Here is a 23,823-nt window from a genome sequence, read left to right as displayed (position 1 = left end):
TCAGGAGGAGTCTGTACAGGGAGAGGGTGGTGGTGGGTAGAGGTGATGCGAGTAGCTCCTCTCTGTGTATGGAGAAGGTGGGCAGCTTTCATAGTTCTCTTCTGCTGACAAGTACTGGCTTCGCGGTGTGGGAGGTGGCGGCACAGGCTCTGAGTCATAGTTCAAGTCACTCGTGTAGCCCTTGGCTGTCGCCACGGAGGTCATTCTCCGGCTGGGAGCATAGTCACTGTCACACACATCTGTGCTGCAGGGTGTGGTGGGGGGAGCAAAGTGCCGGTAACTGTATGGCCTGTAGCTGGTATAGGGAGGAAATCAGGAGAGAGTTAGTTTCATAGGAAAGTGACTTTCCCCTTGGAATACCAGAGGTACTGGATGTAAGTTTCACTGAGAAGCTAGCAAGTTTTCAATGGCAGACTGGAGGAAGGGAGCATCTATTTTATATCTGCAAATAAAACATGGCTAGAGGGGATTAAAATTAGACAGGACGGGAATGCACAGTGACTTCAATCTAGTTTCTGGATATGTAAAATATCTTTGTTAAACTCTATCACAGAATAAAAGAACTGTTCAAAAGTTGTACTTCATGGTCAACTTTCAAAAATCTCCATTACACATTCTGCATTTAGTCTATGTAGTAAGTCTCACTCATTTCTGCAGTTCCATGGTTTCAGAAGAATGGGTCTTTGTATATTTAACACTCTCAAACAAGTTAGTATTCCCACAAAGTTCTTTAACTACACTATAATTTACCTCATGAATAATTCAATGATGCCTGAAAATTTCATCCTCTCTTTAAAACACAAATATTGTATAATACAGACTGAATTTTGGTAGGCAGCCTAAAGGGCTTATCTGTCATTACTGTTACTATCAGCAACTGTTACGATTACTAAAGGAAGCTGCCATGGTTTGAGGGAGGAAGCATGATATCCTAAGAGGGGATTTAGATGAACATTAAAATAATAAATTCTAAATAGCCATGTAAGACCAGTGAAATTTCTCATATCTCAGACACCTATTTTTTTTACACTTGTTTATCTACCTTTTTGAGTAATCTATACCTGTTGATCAAGTTTATAGCATGGTTAACTGAAGGAAAAAATCATTGGAAAGAGGAATGTACTAGTGAAAGTAAGAGGTGACTTAAGAGTGTGGGCTTATCTATCATTCCTACTTGTAGCTGTAACTTTTTTTTTTTTTAAAGATTTATTTATTTATTTATACAAGCACTGGGTACAGTCAGAAGCGCAGAAGGGTGAGAGAATTCACCAGAGCCAGAGCAGGGAGCAGAGCAGGCAGAAGGACCGAAGTACACTGCTGAGGGAAGCAGCAGGCGGCAGGAGAGGTCTGCGCCACCATGTGGGACCCGCCTCTGGTGGTCGGGGAGCAGCCGGGGATGGAACCGGTGCTGCAGAGGCTGCAAGCAGCTTCACAACCCAGCACTCAACCGCTGCGCCACCGGGGAGGCCCTACCTGTAACTTCTTATACCACTTATATTCTAAGTATGGTCAAGTTATGTCCTATTTATCTCAATCAAGATTTACTCATACACTTTTACAACAAGCAAGGTGCCTACAAGAGAAGGCCAAGAGAAAGTGTGACACTGAAGTTACAACTGATAAACACCCAGTGACAGAGTGCCACAGGTAATGTCCCAGATACAAACCACTGGATACCAATTAGGGCCTGCCTCAAAAGAAACATCTGCCAAGGGAACACAAGTTACATGGCCTGCCGAGCAGGTTTCTCGAGCGTTTTTTTTTCCTTTACTGCCAATATTGACATGATGTCATAGCATATTTTAGACCTTATCTTTCTTCCATCAGGTGTTGAGCCTGGGTGAGATTTCTTGGCTCAACATTTAAAAGATCCAACACTTCCATTTTCATGAGGGGAAAAGAAAAACGGGAAAATGGGAACAGGATTAACAAAAATCTCAACAAATGATAAAAAGTTTGACTCAGAAGAAACAGAAAGTGGGCTTAATTTGAGACATGGATAATGATTAAATAAGAATTATTTTTGATGTAATTGTGTTTATTTTAATCAGCGTTTCATTCAAATTAAAATAATTTTTTAAGAGAAAATTTCAGGTCATCCCTTTTGTTTCTCTAATTTTCAGGGTTTTGCTCATCTGTTTTGGCTTTTTAGAGCAAACTTGTGGCAAGGAAAGCAACCTTTACAATAAAAACAATCAGTTCAATGGCAAGCCTATCTCAAATAGACTTACCTACAAACTTAGGTGAGAATTCTGAATAAGATATTCTAAACAGTTTCCAACTGATTTCTACACATCTATAAGGTTCTATCACAGTCACCTGGAGTACCAGGCAACACTTCATTATCTAGAAGATCAACAGGCACTTGAGTATTGTCAATAACGCTGGGCACTAAGTGTTTAGACATGGTGTCAATCTGTTAGCTTTCTGCTGGCCTTTCAAGTAAGATGGAAGAGTCAAGATGACACATTAGAAATTATCCTGCTCAATAAGCTCCAGATTCACAAAGCAGCACAAAGGTCTGTTTCCCCCTTTGTGTCTTACATTTCATGTATTTTAGTGAATCATGATTTATTCCATGTAACTACACAAGAAATCTTTTATTGCAGACCATAGTAACATGTATGAGCAACAGCTGAAATTCAGTTTCTCTCAACTTCTTTCAAATTCTGTGCCCTAAATGCTCTCAACAATCCAAACCACAGCATTACGTTAATACTCCACTCTCAGGCTATCAATCTAACCAAATCTGAATATTCACCTACTTTGAAATTAGCTGCTTTTCCTTAGAATACTGCCAAAGTCCGGGGGTTCTAACTTACTACTCTAAAAGCCAAGATCTGGGACTCCTTAAAAAATGTATAATGTTGGGCCTCCCCTGTGGCGCAGCGGTTGAGCGCTGGGTTGTGAAGCTGCCCGCGGCCTCTGCGGCGCCGGTTCGATCCCCGGCTGCTCCCCGGCCACCAGAGGAGGGTCCCACATGACGCGCAGACCTCTCCTGCCGCCCGCTGCTCCCCTCAGCAGTGTACTTCGGTCCTTCTGCCTGCTCTGCTCCCCGCTCTGGCTCTGGTGAATTCTCTCACCCTCCCGCGCTTCTGACTGTACCCAGTGCATGTGTAAACAAAACAAACAAACAAACAAAATAAATAAAACATGCCTCTATTAAAAAAAAAAAAAAAGTATAATGTTCTCAAGGAAACAGACCTGTGGCTGGGCAATGTCAGCATTACCAAAACAAGATGGCTCTTCTCTCTGGGGACCATCATCTACTCATGCAGGGCTACACAAGCCCACAACTAGAATATTTCCTTCTCATAAATATTTTGACTTATATTAAAGGAGGATGTGAATTACCTGTAGGACCTATGAGTGGAAGGGCTATTTGAAGAATAACCAAATTCCATAGTATAATGTGATCGCTCTGTGGCTGGGGATGGTGGAGGATTCAAAATCTAAAAGAAAAAATAATTAAAGTATTAAAATAACAATAGTCTATCCCAGAAGGAGACTATCAGACTTTCTTTCAACTTATCCTTCTTCATCTCTACTTATATTGCCTTCCTTCTACTATACTATTTACACGATCCTTCCTTCCAAAGAGTAAACCTCAAACAGTATTTTAGAATTGTTGCTCCCATTCTTTAAGACACAATTTCTTCATGACTAAACAGTACATGGTAGTGAGAAGGAAATCTATAATCTGCAAGTCACTGGTTTAAGTTCAGTACAGCTAGGTTCTTCATATTTTCAAATTATAAATGTTTAGAGAAAAACTAGAGACTCAGGAGAAACTCTAGGTGTGTCCCTTTTGGGAGGTCCTATTCAATAGTTCTACTTTTTACCTGAAATATGATATTAAAGTCAACAGAGTTCAGATACACTGGTTATTACACAGTAAACTCAAAGATTTATAACTGCTAACACTGTGGTGGTAAATCCTTTTTTGCCTTATCGCCTCTAAGAGATATGCCTAACTTCTGTACTAAAAACCTTTTTACTTTTACCATCGCTGAATAACTACATTTAAATGCATTAAGAATGTAAGATCCTATTTATCTTATACAAAGGAAAACATTGCATACCGCAGGGAAATAAGTGCCTTTGGTGCTTGAAGAACTACTTGATGATGCTCCTGTGACATGAGCTCGGTCATAAGGGGGTCCACTGCTTCCCCCCATGATACTGAGAGAACTGATCATTGATTTACCCCGAGACATTCCTAAAATAAATGATAAAAACTGAAGATAAGATCTACAAAAATACATGAAGTAATAATTTTATTCAATATCAGGATTACAAATACCAATAGCCAAAACAGTATGATTTTAAAACATGTTATGTCCTTTTCCCAATAATAACAAGAAACATTTAAGGGAGGATTAAGGGTATCACAGAGAGGTGAATATTTCCACGTAAGCTGACAGAGAACAAGGCCAAGAATAGCTCCCATGTTTCCCTTCCCAGGATGGAAGCAGAACTCTTCAAAATGAGAGGTTTTAAATCCCTCAGAGGATCTGAGAAAATAAGGGACCATGGAGAGTGGAAATTGCAAAGCAGAATAGATTAAACAATAGATTTGCTCAAAAGGAAACTAAAACCTTTTTAAGGACCTAAATAAAATGTATGGAAGATTATTTCTTAATCTGCTGGATGCAACTGTTGGAGTCACAACCATGAATGCTAAAAAAGGAAATTCTACTTTTTTCCAAGTGACTTCCCAAATTCCATTAACTGAAAATAGGTATGGCCAAAAAGGAATCATTATAACAATTTAAAAAATGCCTGTTTGCTTAGAGTTACACCCAGAGTAAGTTCTTATTTTCAGAGGGCTTTTGCCTGACACTTCCTGCATATTCACCAAAAGAAAGGCTTCTTTTCACTGAGGGCACCAAAAATTTGAAAGTCATACCTTCCCATAGCAATATGGTCTACCCAAGTACAGAACTGGTTCCCTGGGTATGCCTACACAAATGGCTCACTGTCAGCATCTGAAGTTAGGAGAAAACGCAAGACAGTATTTCCTTTCCAGTTATCACCCAATTTATTTCCGTATCTTTGTTTCCTAAAAAGAAATCTGAATCTATTTTCTGACCACCTCTAATATTGGGCTCAATACTACTGAGGCCCCCCCTCCTAGTGAACCTAAAGTATTTGTGGCTTATGATATTTTCACCAAAGAATCGGTGATGTACCTTCAGTACAGTGCATCCTGAAACTGTCAGAAGGGCCTATTCCTGTTATTTGCTTTATATCCTTTGGCAATTTCCACCAAACCATATCCAAAGTTTTCCGTGCTAAAAGTAAAAGAGAACATCTGTTCTTTTAACATTTATTTATTTATTTATACATACATACAAGAACCGGGGCACAGGCCAGATGCGCGGGAGGGTGAGAGGACTCACCAGAGACAGAGCGGGGAACAGAACAGGCAGACTGATTGAAATATACTGCTGAGGGGAGCAGCGGGCGAGACAGGAGAGGTCTGCTGAGCCATGTGGGGCCCTCGCCAGCCGGCCAGGACTGAACCAGCATTGCAGAGGCTATGGACAGCTTCACAGCGCTGTGCTCAACCACCTGCGCCACCAGGGAAGGCCCCTTTTAATATTTTAAACTCAAAGTAGTGTTTTTTTTTTTTTTTAAGGATTTATTTATTTATATGTAGAAGAACTGGAATGTAGGCTAGAGTGCAAAGGGTGAGAGGATTCACCAGAGACAGAGTGGGGAGCAGAACACGCAGACTTACTGAAATACACCGCGGAGGGGAGCAGCAGGCGCGAAAAAGAGAAGTCTGCTGAGTCATATGTGGGTCAGCTTCCTGGCCAGAGATCCAACTCAGGCCTTAGTGGTGATAGGGTGACAGTGCTGAGATTTAACCCCTAGGCCACCAGGGAGGCCCAAAGCAGTTCAGTTTGAAGTGGAATTTAGGCGTTATCCATTTTCCATAATAGAAACTTGGCAATCTTGCCAGAACCTAAGACTTGATTCTCAATGGATAAACTCACCTGGAAGAGATCCTGACAAAGAACTTGGGTGTGGCACATAACCAAGGGGCACAGAAGCTGGTCCATGAACTACATAGTCATTAGTCATGGTTTCCCCATCTCCCTTCATACGTGGACACAACATCCTCTGGCAGATAAAGTATATGGTTCCAGATACAAAAATGGTGACAATTACTCCAATAACTGAGCCAACTGTATTGGTGGCCTGTGGTGCTGGCTCCTCAGTTGGGTCTAAAAATAGAAAATACAGTGGAGTTACATAACGGAAAAATAAATGTAGACTTGAAAAAAATGCAATAAAAAATGGGACATCTATCAAAATGTGAGGCTATCAAGATAACTCCTATAACATTTTTAAAAATAAGTATGTCGATACCATGACCCATGGTTATATGGATAACATCATCATTAGGAATTAAAGCAAACTATCCTTAAGTGAAGACAGAAATAAAACACATTGGGAAGTATAATTATAAATTAATGGGAAAAAGATGTTAAGGGAATTAGAGATTTAAATACCATTATAAAGATTTAAATACATAAATAAATAGAATCTATCCGACTTTATTCTACATATCATGTAACAATCAACAAGGTTATTTTGGAATCGCAGGCAAAATTTTTGAGCCAGATGGAAGAGCCTAGAAAGTTATCAAATGTTCTACCTGGAATTGTGAGGAAGCCAAAAGCAGCCCAGAGCTTGATTTTAGATTTGCAAAGTGACATTTCGGCCTGGCAAGGGAAATGAAAAGCTAAAGATGAGCATCAGTTCTCAGGCCCAATAGGCTGTTGCCTTTAGGGTGAGTTTAGCTGAGGGCCAGGAACACAAAGTCTGAGACCAGAGAACTTGAAGACTCAAAAAGAAAGGACAGAGCTCTAGAGAAAGACCCTGCCCATAGCATCTACCTTCACCCAATCTCTGGGCTATCTGAGGCCTTAGAAGCAGGGAACATCAATGTTACAGACAGCAGGAAACAGCAAACCAGCTCATCAAATTAGAGCACTGCTCTTCTGTTAAGAGGGAAAATCCTTCCATTCTGAATGACTATAACTCAGGTGAAAGCCTGAATTAAAAACCTTCCTTCAACTCCATTTTATCTCAGATTTTCTATCCACATAACCCTTTAAGTGCAGGTGCTTCCCACAGTTCTGTCTGCCACTTGCCTTTTTCTTCCTCTACTTACTCTCTGGGAGATTTCACCCACTGCCTCAGCTTTGGAATTAATAAACTGAAGAGCTCAAATCTCCTCTTGAGCTGCAGACCCATGTAGCCAACAACTCTCTAAACAGCTTCAACAGGATACCCCACAGGCAACTTCACGCCCAAAGTGAACACAGTCACCATATTCTGTCATTTTTCCTTGATTCCAGGGGCAAAGCCAATCATAAATAAATGATGGTGCTATGGCAAATTAAAGGCATTTAAATTAAATTTAAAATAGAAATAAATTAAAATCTACAGTGGCCAAACATTCATCTGAAGTCAAGATGTACAATGGTACTACTTCAGTTTTCAAACTCTGTTCTATATTCTAGTTAATGACCCGTCACTCAATGGTGTATGTGAGTGAACCTAAACCTATCAACTATAGCCAGTAGTTACCAAACACTTTTTATTATATTTTGATATAACTCTGAAACCTATTGCCTCCTTTCCACACCACTGCTCCTTTTGATTTAAATCTTCATCTTCTACCTGAACTACAACAGTCTCCTAATCATTTTTAAATTATAGGCTGCAAGTCATTAGATGTTGAAAACAATTTAATGGGGTGCAACCAGCATTTAAAAATAGGCAATGTCAGAATACACACTACATAATGGGAGTAAACACTGTTGCATGGCAGTTTTGTTCCTTTATGTGTACACCCACATCTTTACATATCTTTTGATGTGGTCAAAAAGTTTGAAAGCAACCAATCTAACCGATTTCCCTGCCAATAATCTTATCACCTCCAATGCGTCTGCTTTACAGCTTTCATAATCATGCAGCCATGCCAATCTTAAGCTCGTCAAAGATTCTCCATTGTCTGGAATAGTGTGTAGCCTCTTCAGATGAAAAGCAAAGTCCTTTATGATTTTACTTTTATGTATGCTATATGTGACAGCCTTCAAGATGTAGCCTACGTTTTGGTAGCTCCATTTATAAGTAGTTTCCCAAAGGTTCCTGATGCGTTCTGCTTTTCAACAGGGTATTCCCTCTGCCTAGAATACAGTCTCTGCGTATGTGCAAAATTAATACTATGTATTGATCAACACCCCGTTTAACACTTTTTTCCTAAGAAATCGTCCTTTATGAACTTTATCTTTTTTACTAGGATTTGATTGTTCTCTCCTTTGTGCTACTACTAGTTTAAAGATCTATTATCACATATTTAATATCACTTATCCCATTCCTTCATTAATAATAGCTATCATCAGCCAAGCTATATGTTTTATACATATTATCAATGAATATTTTTATAAGCACCAGGACAAATATTATTAACTTTAAAGATGAAGATACTATGGTTGATCAAGACCAAATAAAATGCTTGTAAGAAGTGGCACTATGATTCACATCCGTCTCTGCCTGGCTTTGAAACTGCTATCTTTCTACTAACTCAACCACAGAGGACTTTGAGAAACTTGGTGCAGGTACTATGTCCTCAGCACACAGCAGGTATTCAATCTGTTGAATAAATGAATGGATCCTAAAAGTATTAGTGGATATTCCACTTGAATTTTGTAAAAATGCCATCTGAAAGTGTATTAAGGGTTTTTAAATGACTTTTAACTAAAATTCTATTAAATCAGTTCTGACAGGGTAAATTTGGCTTAATTACATTCAGTATTAAGTTTCTGAATTTGGGCTATATTTTATGTCAGGGTATTGGTAGTAGTCATGAACCTTGATAAACTGTAGGCTCTTCGGTCTAGGGTCTCCAGGCCTAAGGGTTAAAAACTGGCCCAAGTATCCTCAAGTTTCATTTTATGGAAGCAACCAAAGTCACCAACAAACTGTTGGAAACACATCAATAAAAATAAGGGAGACCACTAAATATCAACTAATGTTCAGAAACTAAGTTTAGACCACTAGTTGATTTCCATGTATCTGAACTTTTGTTGTGGCAAAAAGTGATTATTCTTTTCTAATGTTTTACTAAATGTTTCTGTGGAAATTTTTCAGTGTATAAAAAAGCGGCAGTCTTTAAAAAAATATTAAAAATAAAACAAAATTCCTGCTACAAATAATTAGCTTAATATTAATACTTTTTTATTAATAAGGAAATATTGACTATAAGTGAACATCACACATTAAAATTATTATTAAAATTCTCAAGGGTAGTACCCAAGGTTATTACTACTTACAACAATCCAGTTCATCTGATTTATCACTGCAATCCACGTTATGATCACATTTCTTGTGTTTTCCAATGCACTGCCCATTGGCACAGCGGAACTGATCAATTAAACAAAGCACTGGGGAAAAAATGTGAACAGTTTTCTTATTTTTACTATCATGTAAAGTCAATCTCTGGCAAGGGTCAAAAAGTGCTTTTAGATATAACTTAAAAATTATTCTCTGGGTATTTCCATTGATAGAAAAGAGTAGAAAAAAGAATTCAACAGGAAATTTCCCGTTTTATTTTTTGCATTACAAATCATTTTATACAGATAATTCTATTAAGGAATTAAAAAATTTTACATGCATTTCTAGACATTGAAAAATTATCTAGAACCCTGCTGATTTGCTTGGCTGTAGGTTTTTTTTTTTTTGAAACAATGTTAGAGGTTAGTAGAATAAAGCAGAACATAAGAAAACTATCCTAAACTATAATAAACAAACCCAACAGTTCTAACTTCAGTGGAAAGGAGAACTATTTTTATATACTGGAGGTCTAATGCTTTGGCCACATTTCTCAATTTTCAAAGTTTATTAACATGTGCAAGCCTTATGCACATTAAGTGAATTAAAACAGTAATTTGAAAATGCTACTACGCTTAAAACATAATAAAGTACAATGTACGTGAACAACTCTAAATCTACCACTGAGTCAAAGTAATACTATGAATTTCAAACAACTTAACAGAAAAAGAACTACATAACCATTTGGATACCTTCACAGTTCTTCTCATCTGATTTATCCTGACAGTTTGCATCTCCATTGCATCGGAGGGCACCATCGATACATTGCCCGCTGGCACACTGGAACTGGGACTCTGAGCAGACAGGACAATTTAGCTCATCACTGTGGTCTTCACATTCAGTAAACCCATCGCACCTCCAAGCCACAGGGATACAGTCAATTTCCCCCGTGAAACAAGTAAACTGCTGCGGAGAACATGTTGGGGGTTCTTCAGGTAAACAGGCAGAGGGAGTAACAAAAACACATAATAGTCAGCAGAAGAACAAACACACCCAAGTAAAGCACATTTAAGAATTAACAGATACAAAACACTTTATAATAGATATAATTTGTAAACTACCTCGTCTAATTAGAAAAAAGGCAGAATTTTTATACTACTTCATTTATATTCACTATCTTGCAAAATGTAAGGAAGAAGCTTTCTCATATTGTAATTCAAGTAGGATTATTATATTTGCAATCCTTTATAATTTCATATGTATCTTAGGATAAGCACTACATCATCAACCTCCATATATTTTAAATTAGCCTAGAATTCCTAAGTTTTAGCTTTGAGGTTCTCAAAAAGTGACCCATTAATCCATGGGAGTCCCAAGACTTTTTTCAGGAGATTCATAAGTCAAAATTATTTTAGAATAATATGTAGATGTCACGTGCCATTCTCACAGCATTTGCACTGGTGCCACAAAAGAAATGGTGGTTAATACTGTTGGCACCTTAGAGACCAACACAATGGTACTAAATTGTACTAGTAGTCATTGCATTCTACACAGCCATAAACTCCATAGTTTAAAAAAAAATCAATTGAAAAGTTATATTTAAAAACCAACCTTTTGTATAAGTCCCTTTAGTATTCTGTTTGATAAAATAGGATGTTTTTTTTTTAAATAATAAATTTTATTTTTATATTCCCCCATACAATTGCAAACGCCCCATTCTGACCCCAATCCTTCCCCTCCCGCCCCCCACCCCCCAAAAAGTGTCTCTGGTTCATAGTTTTTTGTTGATTTTGATTTTCACTTTCTTATATTCATTTTCCTGGTCCCTTATTTAAGTTTTCTAGATTCCTGCTATGAGTGAGACCATCCGGTATTTTTCTTTTTCTTTTTGGCTTATTTCGCTGAGCATGATCCCTTCCAGCGCCATCCATGTTGCTGCAAATTGCATGTGTTTATCTTTTTTGAATGCTGAGTAATATTCCATGGTGTATATGTACCACATCTTCTTGATCCAGTCATCTATTTTTGGGCATTTGGGTTGTTTCCAAAGCTTAGCTATTGTAAACAGTGCTGCTATAAACATAGGGGTGCAGGTGTTTTTTGGAATTGATGTTTCTGTGTCCTTTGGGTAAATACCTAGGAGTGGAATTGCTGGATCATATGGAAGCTCTATGTTTAGTAGGTCCAGAAATCTCCACACAGCTCTCCACAGTGGTTGGACCAGTTTGCACTCCCACCAACAGTGCAGAAGAGTTCCTTTTTCTCCACACCCTCGCCAACATTTGTTGTTGCTAGTTTTTTTAATATGTGCCATTCTCACTGGTGTGAGGTGGTATCTCATGGTAGTTTTGATATGCATTTCCCTGATGACAAGTGATGTTGAACATTTTTTCATATGTCTGTTGGCCATTTGCATTTCCTCTTCAGAGAAGTTTCTTTTTAGCTCTTCTGCCCCTTTTTTGACTGGATTATTTTCTTTGTTGTTGCTGAGTCTCATCAGCTCTTTGCAGATTTTTGTGATCAGTCCTTTATCATTAGTGTTGGGTGCAAAAATGTTCTCCCAGTAGGTGGGGTTTCTCTTTGTTTTTGTTATTGTCTCTTTTGCTGTGCAGAAGCTCTTTAATTTGATGTAGTCCCAGCTGTTTATCTTTGCCTTCACTATCACTGCTTTGGGTGATGTGTCTGTAAAGATGTCTTTGATGTGCAAATCCTGTAGTGTTTCGCCTATATTTCCTTCTATGTATTTTATGGTTTCAGGTCTTATGTCTAGTTCTTTAATCCATAAAATAGGAAGTATGTTTATAACTCATGCTGCACACGTAAGTACAATGATTTCTCAAGGGAATGCACTTTGGGTTGTAACTCAATACAGAATGAAATACTATTTTTATTAAAACAAAACAAAACAAAACCTGACAGATAAACTATAATTATCTATACCTGGGTATCTAGCAGGAATTTTTTTGAATAAGCAGTGAATATGTTACTTTGAAGAAAACAATGACAAATCATACCATTGTACTTTATGGCAAAATGTAATACTAAAGCTTTCATTCAGAAATTATAATCTTGGAAAACCTGTACCTTACACTGTAAACCTGACAGACCTACAGTACTTGTTTTGCTGATGAGACTGGTAGTGATATTAAAGTGATTTTTATATTGTATAATGAAATGCATCAAAAATCTAAAGATCTGAGGGCTTCCCAGGTGGCGCAGCGGTTGAGCGCTGGGTTGCGAAGCTGCCCGCGGCCTCTGCCGCGCCGGTTCGATCCCCGGCTGCTCCCCAGCCACCGGAGGAGGGTCCCACATGGCGCGCAGACCTCTCCTGCCGCCCGCTGCTCCCCTCAGCAGTGTACTTCGGTCCTTCTGCCTGCTCTGCTCCCTGCTCTGGCTCTGGTGAATTCTCTCACCCTCCCGTGCTTCTGACTGTACCCAGTGCATGTATAAACGAACAAACAAATAAATAAATAAAACATGCCTCTATTTAAAAAAAAAAAAAAAAAAAACTAAAGATCTGAGAATTTCTGAACAAAATTCTAATTTCTCCAAATGAACAAAGCTCAAGTTCACAAAATCACACATGGGCAAAATATCATCCATTCAGAGCACAAAACAGATGAACAAATTTTAATATAGGACTAATATATTACAATAGACTGAATATAAGTTAACATGAGAATTCAGACCAATATTAAAAAGATTAAAGAAACATTGTAACAATGATAAACCTATCTCTAACACTATTTTGCTTTAGAAAATAGTTAAATTTTTTTTTTTATGGCATGTTTTTATTTATTTATTTATTTGTCTGTTTGTTTGTTTTTTTTGTTTATACATGCACTGGGTATAGTCAGAAGCGCGGGAGGGTGAGAGAATTCACCAGAGCAAGAGCGGGGAGCAGAGCAGGCAGAAGGACCAAAGTACACTGCTGAGGGGAGCAGCGGGCGCCAGGAGAGGACTGCACACCATGTGGGACCCTCCTCCGGTGGCCGGGGAGCAGCCGGGGATCGAACCGGCGCAGCAGAGGCTGCGGGAAGCTTCGCAACCCAGCGCTCAACCGCTGCGCCACCGGGGAGGCCTGAAAATAGTTAATTTTTAAAACAGATTTCACTTGAGAACATGTAAAGGCTTGTTATTATGATTTCTTAATGAATAACTTTTGATGTTCTTGGTTTTAAATTTAGTACAATCTGTACAAATAAATACTACCTATAAAAAAGGAGTTCTTGGGGTCCTCATTAATTTTTAATTTGTTTTTTATTTTTATTTATTTCTTTATTTTTTACATTTTAAAAGGACAGGTTTATTAGGAAAAGGAGAAAAAGAGAGGCACCTGTGTAGTAATAGGTGGGCAGGAGAGTTGCCCTCCTTAAGTTTTTAAAGTGTAAAAATAAGCTGAGATCAACAATTTGAGAACTGTGATTCAAGTCCAATGTCTGTGTATTACAAAGAAGGAAACTGAGCTTGAGAGGGGCTCAGTGACTGCCCAAAGTCACAGAACTTTCTATAAACAAGAGTTGATTATAGCGGGGGGGTGGTGGTGGAGGGGAGCCCAAGCAAGACTAACCACTGCTTTACTAACCACTGTCCACTGCTTTACTACTGTATCACATGCCTAATGAATTATTATTTTTTAAAGTTTTTATTTATGTTTACAAGAACTGGGGGGTAGGCCAGAGGTGCAGGGGGTGAGAGGATTCACCAGAGACAGGGTGGGGAGCAGAACAGGCAGATCTATTGAAATACACTGCTGAGGGAGGTCTGCTGTGCCATGTGGGTCAGTTCTCTGACCGGGGATCAAACTCATGCCGCAGTAGCTGGCATTAGATTGCTAGTGCTGAGACTTTAACCCCTGCACCAACAGGGAGGCCCTAAATGAGTTATTTTAAAAACTTGTACAGAATACAACTTTAGCACATCATTATGGATCAGAAACCCTTTTAACATTAAAACAGAAAATATTGAAGATTTACAGGAGAACATTTTACATGGGAATTTTGAGATTATTTGCATAAAGAATTTGAGCCTATTATGTATTCACTACTATATTAGGTTGTTCAGAGAACTGAAGTAGATAAAATATGGTCCATAGCTTTAAGGAGTTTTTCATTTGGTTGGGATATGTAAAGACTGCTCAATATAAAACAGATTTTTGTTTTACTCTGACCTGCATGTGATGCAAATGGTTATAAAAGTGCTACAATTCAGAGAAAGGAGAGACCAAAAATAGCTAGTAAAGATCATGAGGAGACAGCCTGCACCCTGGAATGTTAGTCAAATTAACATGATCATGCAAAAAGAGAGCTACATCCCTGAAACACCACACGTAAAGCCAAGGAGACAAAAACAAAAAACATGCTATGGTAATCACCAAACTAGAAACAGCCAACAAAACTAAAGCGAGCAAGTTGAGAAACTAAGATAGACAGGAAAACAGGCTCAAGTGAAAACATGTCTTGAAGGTCAGGTAAAGGAATTTAGATTCTGCATTTCATTAGCTCCACTGTAAAGTCAGTATTAAATAACAAATAAATCATACACACAAACATACACTGCACTTTTTATTCTTAATCACAAAAATTTCAAACTAAAATTTCCCTCAAGAATAAAATGTGGCATATTTACAAAATGAAATACTACTCAGTAATAAAAACTACTAATGCACTCCACTACACAGCTGAATCACAAAAATAGTAAAAAAAAGAGTACATATGTCATGATTACAGTTAAATAAAGTTCAAGAACAGGCAACACTAAACCACAGGGATAAAACCAAAATAGTAGTTATTTCTAGGAGAATTGGCTGCTAGCAGATACAAGGGCACTTTTTTTTTAACAATTGTATGTCTTCATTTGGGTGTTGGTGACGGGAACTGTTTAAGTTTGTTAAAGTGCACTAAAAATCGCTAAATGTGAAAAAAAAAATCAAGTCTCTTAAGACACTTTCTAAATGGAAGGTAGTATCTTTGATTCAGTATTTTCTACATTATCATTAAATTATTCTAGGATTTGCTTATTAGAGTAACAATCTGGCACCTTGACATGTAAAACTTGTAAATTTTTTTTAAGGTTTATTTATTTATGCATACAAGAACTGGGGTGTAAGCCAGAGGTGTGGGGGTGAGGGGATTCACCAGAGACAGAGTAGGGAGCAGAGCAGGCCGATCTACTGATATACACTGCTGAGGGGAGCAGGAGGTGAGGAAGGAGAGGTCTGCTGGTCATGTGGGTTAGCTCCCTGGCCAGCTGGATGGTGCTGTAGAGGCTGGCAATAGCTTGATAGCACTGTGTCTTTAAACCCTGTGCCACTGGGGAAGCCCTTGCAATTTTTTAAATTGTGGTAAAAGATACCTAACATGAAATTTTCCATGTGAACCATTTTAAAGTGACTGTATAGTTCAGTGGCATTAAGTACATTCACATTGCTTTTTCATGGGATGCACACATGATCTATCCAACTAAATTGTACATTTCATAGTAAAAATCTTCAAATGTCTTATAGCCCAAGCAGAGTGCCTCACATCTGTTACTTAGTGTTATTAAAAAAAAAAAACCCAAACCTTAGAAGTTAGAATAAAAATCACATAACACAATATTGATCAATTTTTATATTCTAAGGGTATATGTCATCTTTGTGCATGGAAATAAGTAAGTAATGTAATTGCCATCACACTATTTTAATACTTTTTTGACACAAACTTGAGACAAACTTTGGCTACACTTTCACATCTGATTTGATCATACGTTTAATAGCTGCATAAATTCAGTTATTTTACTTAAATTTTCCTGTTAATTAAAATCATGTTGTTTTTTTGGGCCTCCCTGGTGGCGCAGCGGTTGAGCGCTGGGTTGTGAAGCTGCCCACAGCCTCTGCAGCGCCAGTTCGATCCCTGGCCACCGGCAAGGGTCCCACATGATGCACAGACCTCTCCTGCTGTGTGCCCGCTGCTCCCCTCAGCAGTGTACTTCGTCAGTCTGCCTGTTCTGCTTCCCGCTCCGGCTCTGGTGGATTCTCTCACCCTCCCACGCTTCTGACTGTACCCAGTGCTTGTATAAATAAATAAACAAATCTTTTAAAAAAAAAATCATGTTGTTTTTAAATGTCTGCTACTGTAAAGGACAGTCTTTATCCTTCAATTGAATTAAATTAGAATTATTCCCAAGAAGAAGATATCTGAATTAAGGGAATGAATATTTTGGTGTTTAATGGTACCATACTATGCTTTAGCAAATGAATATACCAATATATTTTAGCCCCACAGGTAAATGAACCAATTTCACACAACATTTTTACTATCCAGTGGTATCTGAACAATAATTTTTTTTTTTTTGGCTATGTAAATAAAAAAAGAAAAAACCAGGAAAATGCTGATGGTTCTGAACAAAACAATATTCTTTTCACTGGGTACATAAATTGGCAGAATCCAGAATCCAGTGCCTGGACATTATAGGAAGTAAAATGATTTCTTCTTGTTACCCTCTAGGGATGGAAAAAGCAACTTTTTTATTAGGGAACACACTCACAAGATGAGTTTCCCCCATAATACCACTTTCTTCTGAGAGCCAGAAGGGGCTCTTCTGTCAAGATGGATTTACTCTTAGTTCAAATGCCTCAAAGAGTACAGATGAATGGAACAGAAGTGACCAATAAAGTTAGGAGAAAGCAATTTCACTGCCAAATCTCAGAATGCTAGACTAACTGACAGACCAAGTTAACTGGCACTTATACCCACACAATAAAATGAAATCTTTACCTCCACATGATAGCTCATCTTGAAGAAGAACCAAGTGCATAGGGCAAGAGCACCTTGTAGTACCATCTCCTTTTACAAGGCAAATATGTGAACAGCCACCATTATCCTGAGCACAAGGATGTTGTCCTGCAAAAGATAAGAAAAACCCAGTCAAAATCAACTGTTTATGAATTATCAAAGAAATTAAGTATGAGGTCACCTTAGACTTGATTTTCATACAATTCCTCACTTCATCCCTATACAATCTATAAGAAAATGAGGACAACTTCAAAACACAGTATACTTGTGCCTAACCACATATTTATATATCTACTAAATATCAACAAATAACAAGTATCTTAAGCAAGCTAATAGTACAACTCATGTTAATTTTTGTGAATAAGAAAAGCTGATTGCTGTAACTAAAAAAACTGTTAGGGAGGATGATGGGACTTGGATATTATTCTATTTAGAATATTAAAACTTTCCTAAACTCAAGATTTTAACTCAAGTTCTCTTTTCTGAAAGATGACTTTACTCAAAAAAGTACATTTTAATGAGAAATTCACTGAAAAATTTTAAAGTTTTCGAAGAAAAATCCTAAGGTGATATGAAACTCATCATTCAGAGACAACCAAAATTATTTGCTTGGTTAACTGCAAAAGATAACCTGCAATGTTACAAACGCCTAATTTCCACATACTTGGTTTAAATTACTTGTAAAGCTTGTCTGACAAATTATACTTAATGAAATCAAATACATTTGATTTGAATTTTCTATTAGCTTGTATTAAAAAGCAAATTGCCATTTGTCATCACCAACATCTAATGTAGCCACCTATTCATTATCTGCCTCTCCTCTATAATAATGCATCAGTTCTGCTTCAGAGTGTGCTGATGAGATTGAGAGAGCAGGTGCTCTATCTATATCAACAGATGTGCTTTATGACAACATAGGTATCCCAAAAAAGACATCAATCATTATATGAGAAGACATAGCCCATACAGCAGTTTCAACATTTTCATTCCATGACACTTTTGATAAACAAGACTCTTATTTCCTGAATATCATTAGAAATTTGAAAAATTTTTTTGAACTATTAAAACATAACTAAATATTGAATTATATAAAAAGATACCACCTCTGAATTCTGAATATCTGCTGAGACTTTCTGCAATAAAATACTCATATATCAATTTAATAGCTTAGGTACTATGTATCTACTACCTTATTTCTATAAAAATCTCAGCATGAGCTAAATGTAACAGAACACTTCCAACTTTCCAATTCTCAAATCCTTCTAACTGAACTCCTAAGATCACATACAGTGACAACATTGAACAAGCAATGTTACCCCCATTTCTCTTCTCTCCTTCCATACTCCAATTTCATTTAAAACTTTATAGTGAGAAGTTAAGGCGTTTCAAAAGCTCTCTCTTATATGCCTCCATTTAACATTAGCATTCCAGGTACTATCATATTATGGCTATAGTAGTGATGGTATCTTTGATTATAGCACATATTAACAAGTAACTAAGTCAAGATAATTAGCCATTTTTAAAAGGTCTCACTAGGATAAAAGCAAATATTTTGGTTACTTTTATAAGCAGAGGATTGAAACGTATCCAAAAAGGTAAAAAACAAGCATTTAAGGACACACTGATTTTTAGTTTGCTTTGTTATTGCTTAAGAATAAGGTTATTCCATGATGTTACATTTATCATTCTATAAATATAATTATTCTGCTTTTGTTCCACCTATGGTAGGTATAAGGAAACAAAAGAAATATGTGCTTTATTTTTAAAGGGACTGAAAGAAATAAAAAGATGGCATGAGAAGCAGAGTCTGTCCAACCTGGGGAAATTTGAAAATGAGCAAGCCCATACCTTCCCGTCAATATCTGTTTTTGCAGGGAAAAGACATTTAATTTGAAAAAGCTCCCAGGTCAGTTTGACATAAGTGGGTTTTTTTTTTTTTAAAGGCAAAACTGAAAGTGCATAAAAATCTTGAAGAGGTAAGAAACACAAAAGAACCTTTAATTCTATCTTAATTTCTTATGATAAACTCAAATCCTATAATAAGCATACCCCAATAGCACTTACTGTATTCCTGAAGATTCAGTTCTTTCACTGCATGAATGTCACTAAGCTGGGCAATTCGAGCCTGGACTTTGGTTCTACCCTCTCGACCTGTCATGTCAATTTTTTCAATCATTTGCTGCTGTTTATCAATCCAATATAGCCAGTTTTCAAACACAGTCAGTCCCACTGGCTGCAAAATATTGGAGTCTTCTAACACTATTCGGTTGGCACCTTGGAAAACAGAACATTCAACAGAAACGATTCAATGATTATTTATTATCAGTTAAAGATTGTAAAAGTATTGAAAAGGAAAGGAGGTAAGCTTTCTACCATAGAACTTAAAAACATTCTAAGAAAAGATATATACATACCAGAAAAAAGATAACAGAGTAAACACTCAGGCACAGTCAAAAGCAAAGTGCCAACATTAAGGAATGCCAAGTTCATAGAAAGGTACTCAGAGCAGTTTTCAAATGTGCAGGGTCTATTTTTAAAATTAAATTTTATGAAAAATTCTTAACATGTAAAACAAATAAATATGGTGCTTCTCTAGAGGAAGCAGAGGGAACCAGTCCAGAGATCTGTGCTCTGGGCCTCCCCCACTCACCAAAGGCATAAGCAATGAACAACTCCACCCTCACACCACCTGGCTACCTAGACTGAGGAAAAATGGCTGACTCAGAGGTTACCTGGGTCAAGGCGCACCTCAAAGTAAGAATTCTTCCTACAACATCCCCACACAGAGCCATCCAGACTAATATAAAGTTCTTTCACATACTGTGCTGAAATCTATACTCCCAATCCTCATCCCTATAGTTTCTCCCTGAAAGAGAAAAAAATACATTTTCTCCTCTTCGTAATAGGCCTTCAAATATATATTTTCATGGTTCGTAAGTAATGAATTCAAAGAAAGGCAATAGCTTATACTTTGGAAATGTCAGAGGAGATTCCAGGAAAGAGACAAACATAAAGCTAAGTTTCAATAAATGGAGGAAAGCCGGGAGCTACTCCAGATGAGAAGGCATTCACTAAGTGAACATTCAAATCTGTGGGGTTAAATACAAGTATACTTATGCTTCCTTCTGAAAATATACTAAAATGGCATTACAATTAAGACATGAAAACAAGGACAAGTAGGACAGAAGCAGAGAAAAGTGATGAAATTTAGAAGTTGGAGGACAGACCAGAGATCATCACATAGGAACTGAGAGAAAGCTACACGCCTGCAGTCAGTGAAATCAGTAACAAAACCGATCACCTCAGGAACTAGGTCACCAAGTACTTGGGAGGGGAGCAAAGGAAGGAGTCACATGGCTGGTGCTAAAAGAAGAGTCCTGGTTGTATCTCCTCCATTCCTCTAGCAGAAGACTGCAGATACACTTTTTTTAAGTGCTAGAACTAGACTTAACAAACCAAGCAAAGACATAGAGTACAATGCTATTCATGGGATTTTACAGAATTACCTAAAATTCTATTTTCTAATTGGTGAGTCTCCCAAAACCCTTCTCCTATCAGACTCCAGGAATATAGCATCCAGTTTTTATCTTCATACAGAAGACTGGAAGATATCCCTATAGGAAACACCAACAGCAGCCAAACAAAAAACCTCCAGTATCTAAGAAAGTGTCAGGTGGGAGTCCCATTAGGAAACAAGCAGATCTCTAGAAGAATGCTACAACTTCAAAAGCAGCAGTGATGCTTAAGTATGAACCTAAAAATTATGATAACTATGCTGGGTGGATAGAGAGTTTACATAGGCCTTTTGTGGATATATGTTTAAGATAGCAAAATATATCTTCATCAAAAAGTCAACTTACAATGTCAAAAATGGAAAAAAAATCAAGAAATAGCAGTTGCAAGCATCTTATTTTAGAATATCCGAATGTGGACGCCTGAGGTTGGGAACTGAGAATAGGAGAGAAGAGCAGTACTTCCTGTTATAAGCCAAGAAGCCATTTGATTTACATATTTAAAGGTATTACTTTAATGAAAATTAAGTGATCCTCCTCAAAACACTAAAAATAGATGTACTGTATGACCCAGCAAATCTACTTTTAAGTATCGAGGAAAAATACAAAACATTAATTGGAAGAGATGTAAGTACTTCTATGTTCACTGCAGTCCTATTTACAATAGCCAAGTTATGGAAACAACTTAAGTGCCCAAGGTCAAAGGAGTGGATCAGAATAATGTGGTGTGTATAAATACACATTTTCTTTTTTTAAATTGTGTGTTGGTGTACAGTGGAATACTACTCAGTGATAAAATAAACTCTTGCCATTTGTGTCAACATGAATGGAAGTCAAGAGGATGATGTTAAACAAAATAAGCCAGAAAGAGAAAGCCAAATACTGGATGGTCTTACTAATATGAGAAACAAAGGGATAGTGGAAACAAAACCAGTTAGAAACTCTTGACATCTGATTGCAAAATTGAGGCAGTCAAGAAGGGGAGGGTAGCAGAGTGGCAGTGGGGAAGGAAGGAGTCCAATGGAACATGGTGGAGGATTATTGGGACACTGGTGATGGGCATGGCATGGAAATATACATTTATAGAGGTTTAAACCTACAACCCCCAAAGCAGATACAACAATGTAAACCAATTGTACATCAATAAACATAATTTAAAAAATAAACAATAAAAACCACTGTCTAAAAAAATTAAACAGTAATATAATAGGAGTGATTATGGCAGCAGAGGAGTGTCGCAGTGTCTCTGCAGGACCCCAAAGATGATGAAGACCAGATCTACTTTGATGGCAGTGATAGAAAGGGTATAAGCAGAACACTGGAACCAACAATGAAAAGACATGCTTATCTATTCAATAAACTAAGCACACACTAAATGCAATCCATTGTAAAAAGCTCTGCGGGAGGCTAAAAATATGAAGACATGCTTATCTATTCAATAAACTAAGCACACACTAAATGCAATCCATTGTAAAAAGCTCTGCGGGAGGCTAAAAATATGAAGTAGAAAGAGAGTCCATGAAAAAAAGTGCACAATTTTCTGTGAATATATAAGAAATTAAAAAACCCACTAACATTACATTACACTAACCTAATTACATTAAAAGAGAAAAAAGGAAACATTCCTTTTCAAGAGGCCAACACAACCTGATGGCAAAACAAGTACATAAGAAAGGAAAGTTCCAGGGTAGCCTTTCTCATGAATACAGATGTAAATAAACATCTTTAACAAAACAGTGGAAGTCAAATCCAGTATTATATGAAAAGGATAATGTATCATGCCAAATCTGATTTATCCTAGCAAACAAGGAACAGAAGGGAACTTTCCTAATCTGATTTTAAAAAAATGGCTATCTACAGAAAAACTTTAGCAAACGTAATACCTATTCATTAAGTATAAAATCATGATTTTCAAAATCAAGAAAAACAAAAACCAACAAACAAAAAAATACAAAGATTCTCTTATTCTATTCAACATTGTACTGGGGGTCCTAGCCAGTGTTAAAAGGCAAAGAAAAGGGGCTGGAAAAGGTAAAATAAAACTGTGATTATTTGTAGACAACAGATTCTGGAATGTAGAAACAACAGATCAGAGAATTTAGCAAAGTCTCTGGGTATAAGCTCAATATAGCAAAGAAGGCAGAGAAAGAAACCTCTTTTCTCTCTTCCAGTCACAGATAGATGATGAAATATTTAATTTAGACTATTCTTCACCATTAGCATCAAATACCAAGAATAACTCTAATAATGAGGGGTAAGACATTTATACACAAAACTATGAAACACTGAGGGAAATTAAAGTTCTCAATCAAGGAGGGTTCTGCCATGTTCAGGGTCTGAAGAACTGATCATTAAAAAGAATTCTCCCCACACTGGCTTAGAAATTCAAAGTAAACCCAGTCAAAATCAAGAGCAGATTTGTGTTTTTTTGGTGGAAACTCAGAAACTGATTCTAAAAATGTACATGGGGGCCTACCTGGTGGCACAAGGGGTTAAGTGCCGCACTATGAAACAATCCGCAGTCTCAGCAGCACAAGTTCAATCCCCCACTGGCCAGCAACCCATATGGCGCAGCAGACCTCTCCTGCCTCTCCCACTGCTCCCCTCAGCAGTGTATTTCAGTCAGTCTGCCTACTCTGTCTCTGGTGAACCCTCTTACCTGCCTGCCTCCCCGTCACCCCCCACCCCCGCACCTCTGGCCTGTACAGAAGTATGAATGCATAAATAAATAAATCTTTAAAATAAATAGAATCACTTTGGAAAATAATATGGATAGATCTACTGAAGCTAATATATATACCTACCATATTACACAACGTAAGTCCACTACTTATTCGTTAGTATAAGAATAATCAGGCATCACTGCTTTTAAGATTAAAAAATGGAAACAGCAGTTTAGGTAGGCAGCAGAATAGACAAACTGTAGAATGCTCATGCAATGAAATACTAACTAGCATTGAAAACAAATGGCATAGGAGTTGTGGATCAAAGGGGACATATTAAAACCATTATCAATCTGAAAAGAAGCAAGCTACAAAAGATGAGAATATTTATATAAAGTTTTAAAAAGGTTTAAAGTGTGTGTGCGTGTGTGTAGTAAAAGACACAAACACGGGCCTCCCCGGTGGCGCAGCGGTAGAGCGCTGGGCTGCGAAGCTGCCCGCGGCCTTTGCCGCGCCAGTTCA

The 23,823-nt window shown here is 37.5% G+C and overlaps 1 protein-coding gene across 5 annotated transcripts in view; it reads right to left on the bottom strand.

Moving 5' to 3' along the window:
• LRP6 (LDL receptor related protein 6) overlaps nt 1-23,823 on the bottom strand; it is a gene marked incomplete at both ends in the record, with an annotated part of 128,603 nt that continues 104,780 nt past the window's right edge. For 3 of the 5 annotated variants that reach the window (XM_084255922.1, XM_084255926.1, XM_084255924.1), the window contains 8 exons: nt 1-295; nt 3,355-3,452; nt 4,083-4,219; nt 6,003-6,233; nt 9,354-9,464; nt 10,104-10,340; nt 17,109-17,234; nt 19,191-19,400. In XM_084255922.1, coding sequence (XP_084112048.1) covers nt 1-295; nt 3,355-3,452; nt 4,083-4,219; nt 6,003-6,233; nt 9,354-9,464; nt 10,104-10,340; nt 17,109-17,234; nt 19,191-19,400 — 1,445 coding nt within the window. The remainder of the gene's footprint in view (nt 296-3,354; nt 3,453-4,082; nt 4,220-6,002; nt 6,234-9,353; nt 9,465-10,103; nt 10,341-17,108; nt 17,235-19,190; nt 19,401-23,823) is intronic. The other 2 variants (XM_084255923.1, XM_084255925.1) reach the window with 2 other exon arrangements.

This window comes from Talpa europaea, assembly GCF_964194135.1.
Source record: "Talpa europaea genome assembly, chromosome: 15".
Taxonomy (NCBI): domain Eukaryota; kingdom Metazoa; phylum Chordata; class Mammalia; order Eulipotyphla; family Talpidae; genus Talpa; species Talpa europaea.
This window is presented reverse-complemented; position numbering and strand designations above follow the sequence as displayed.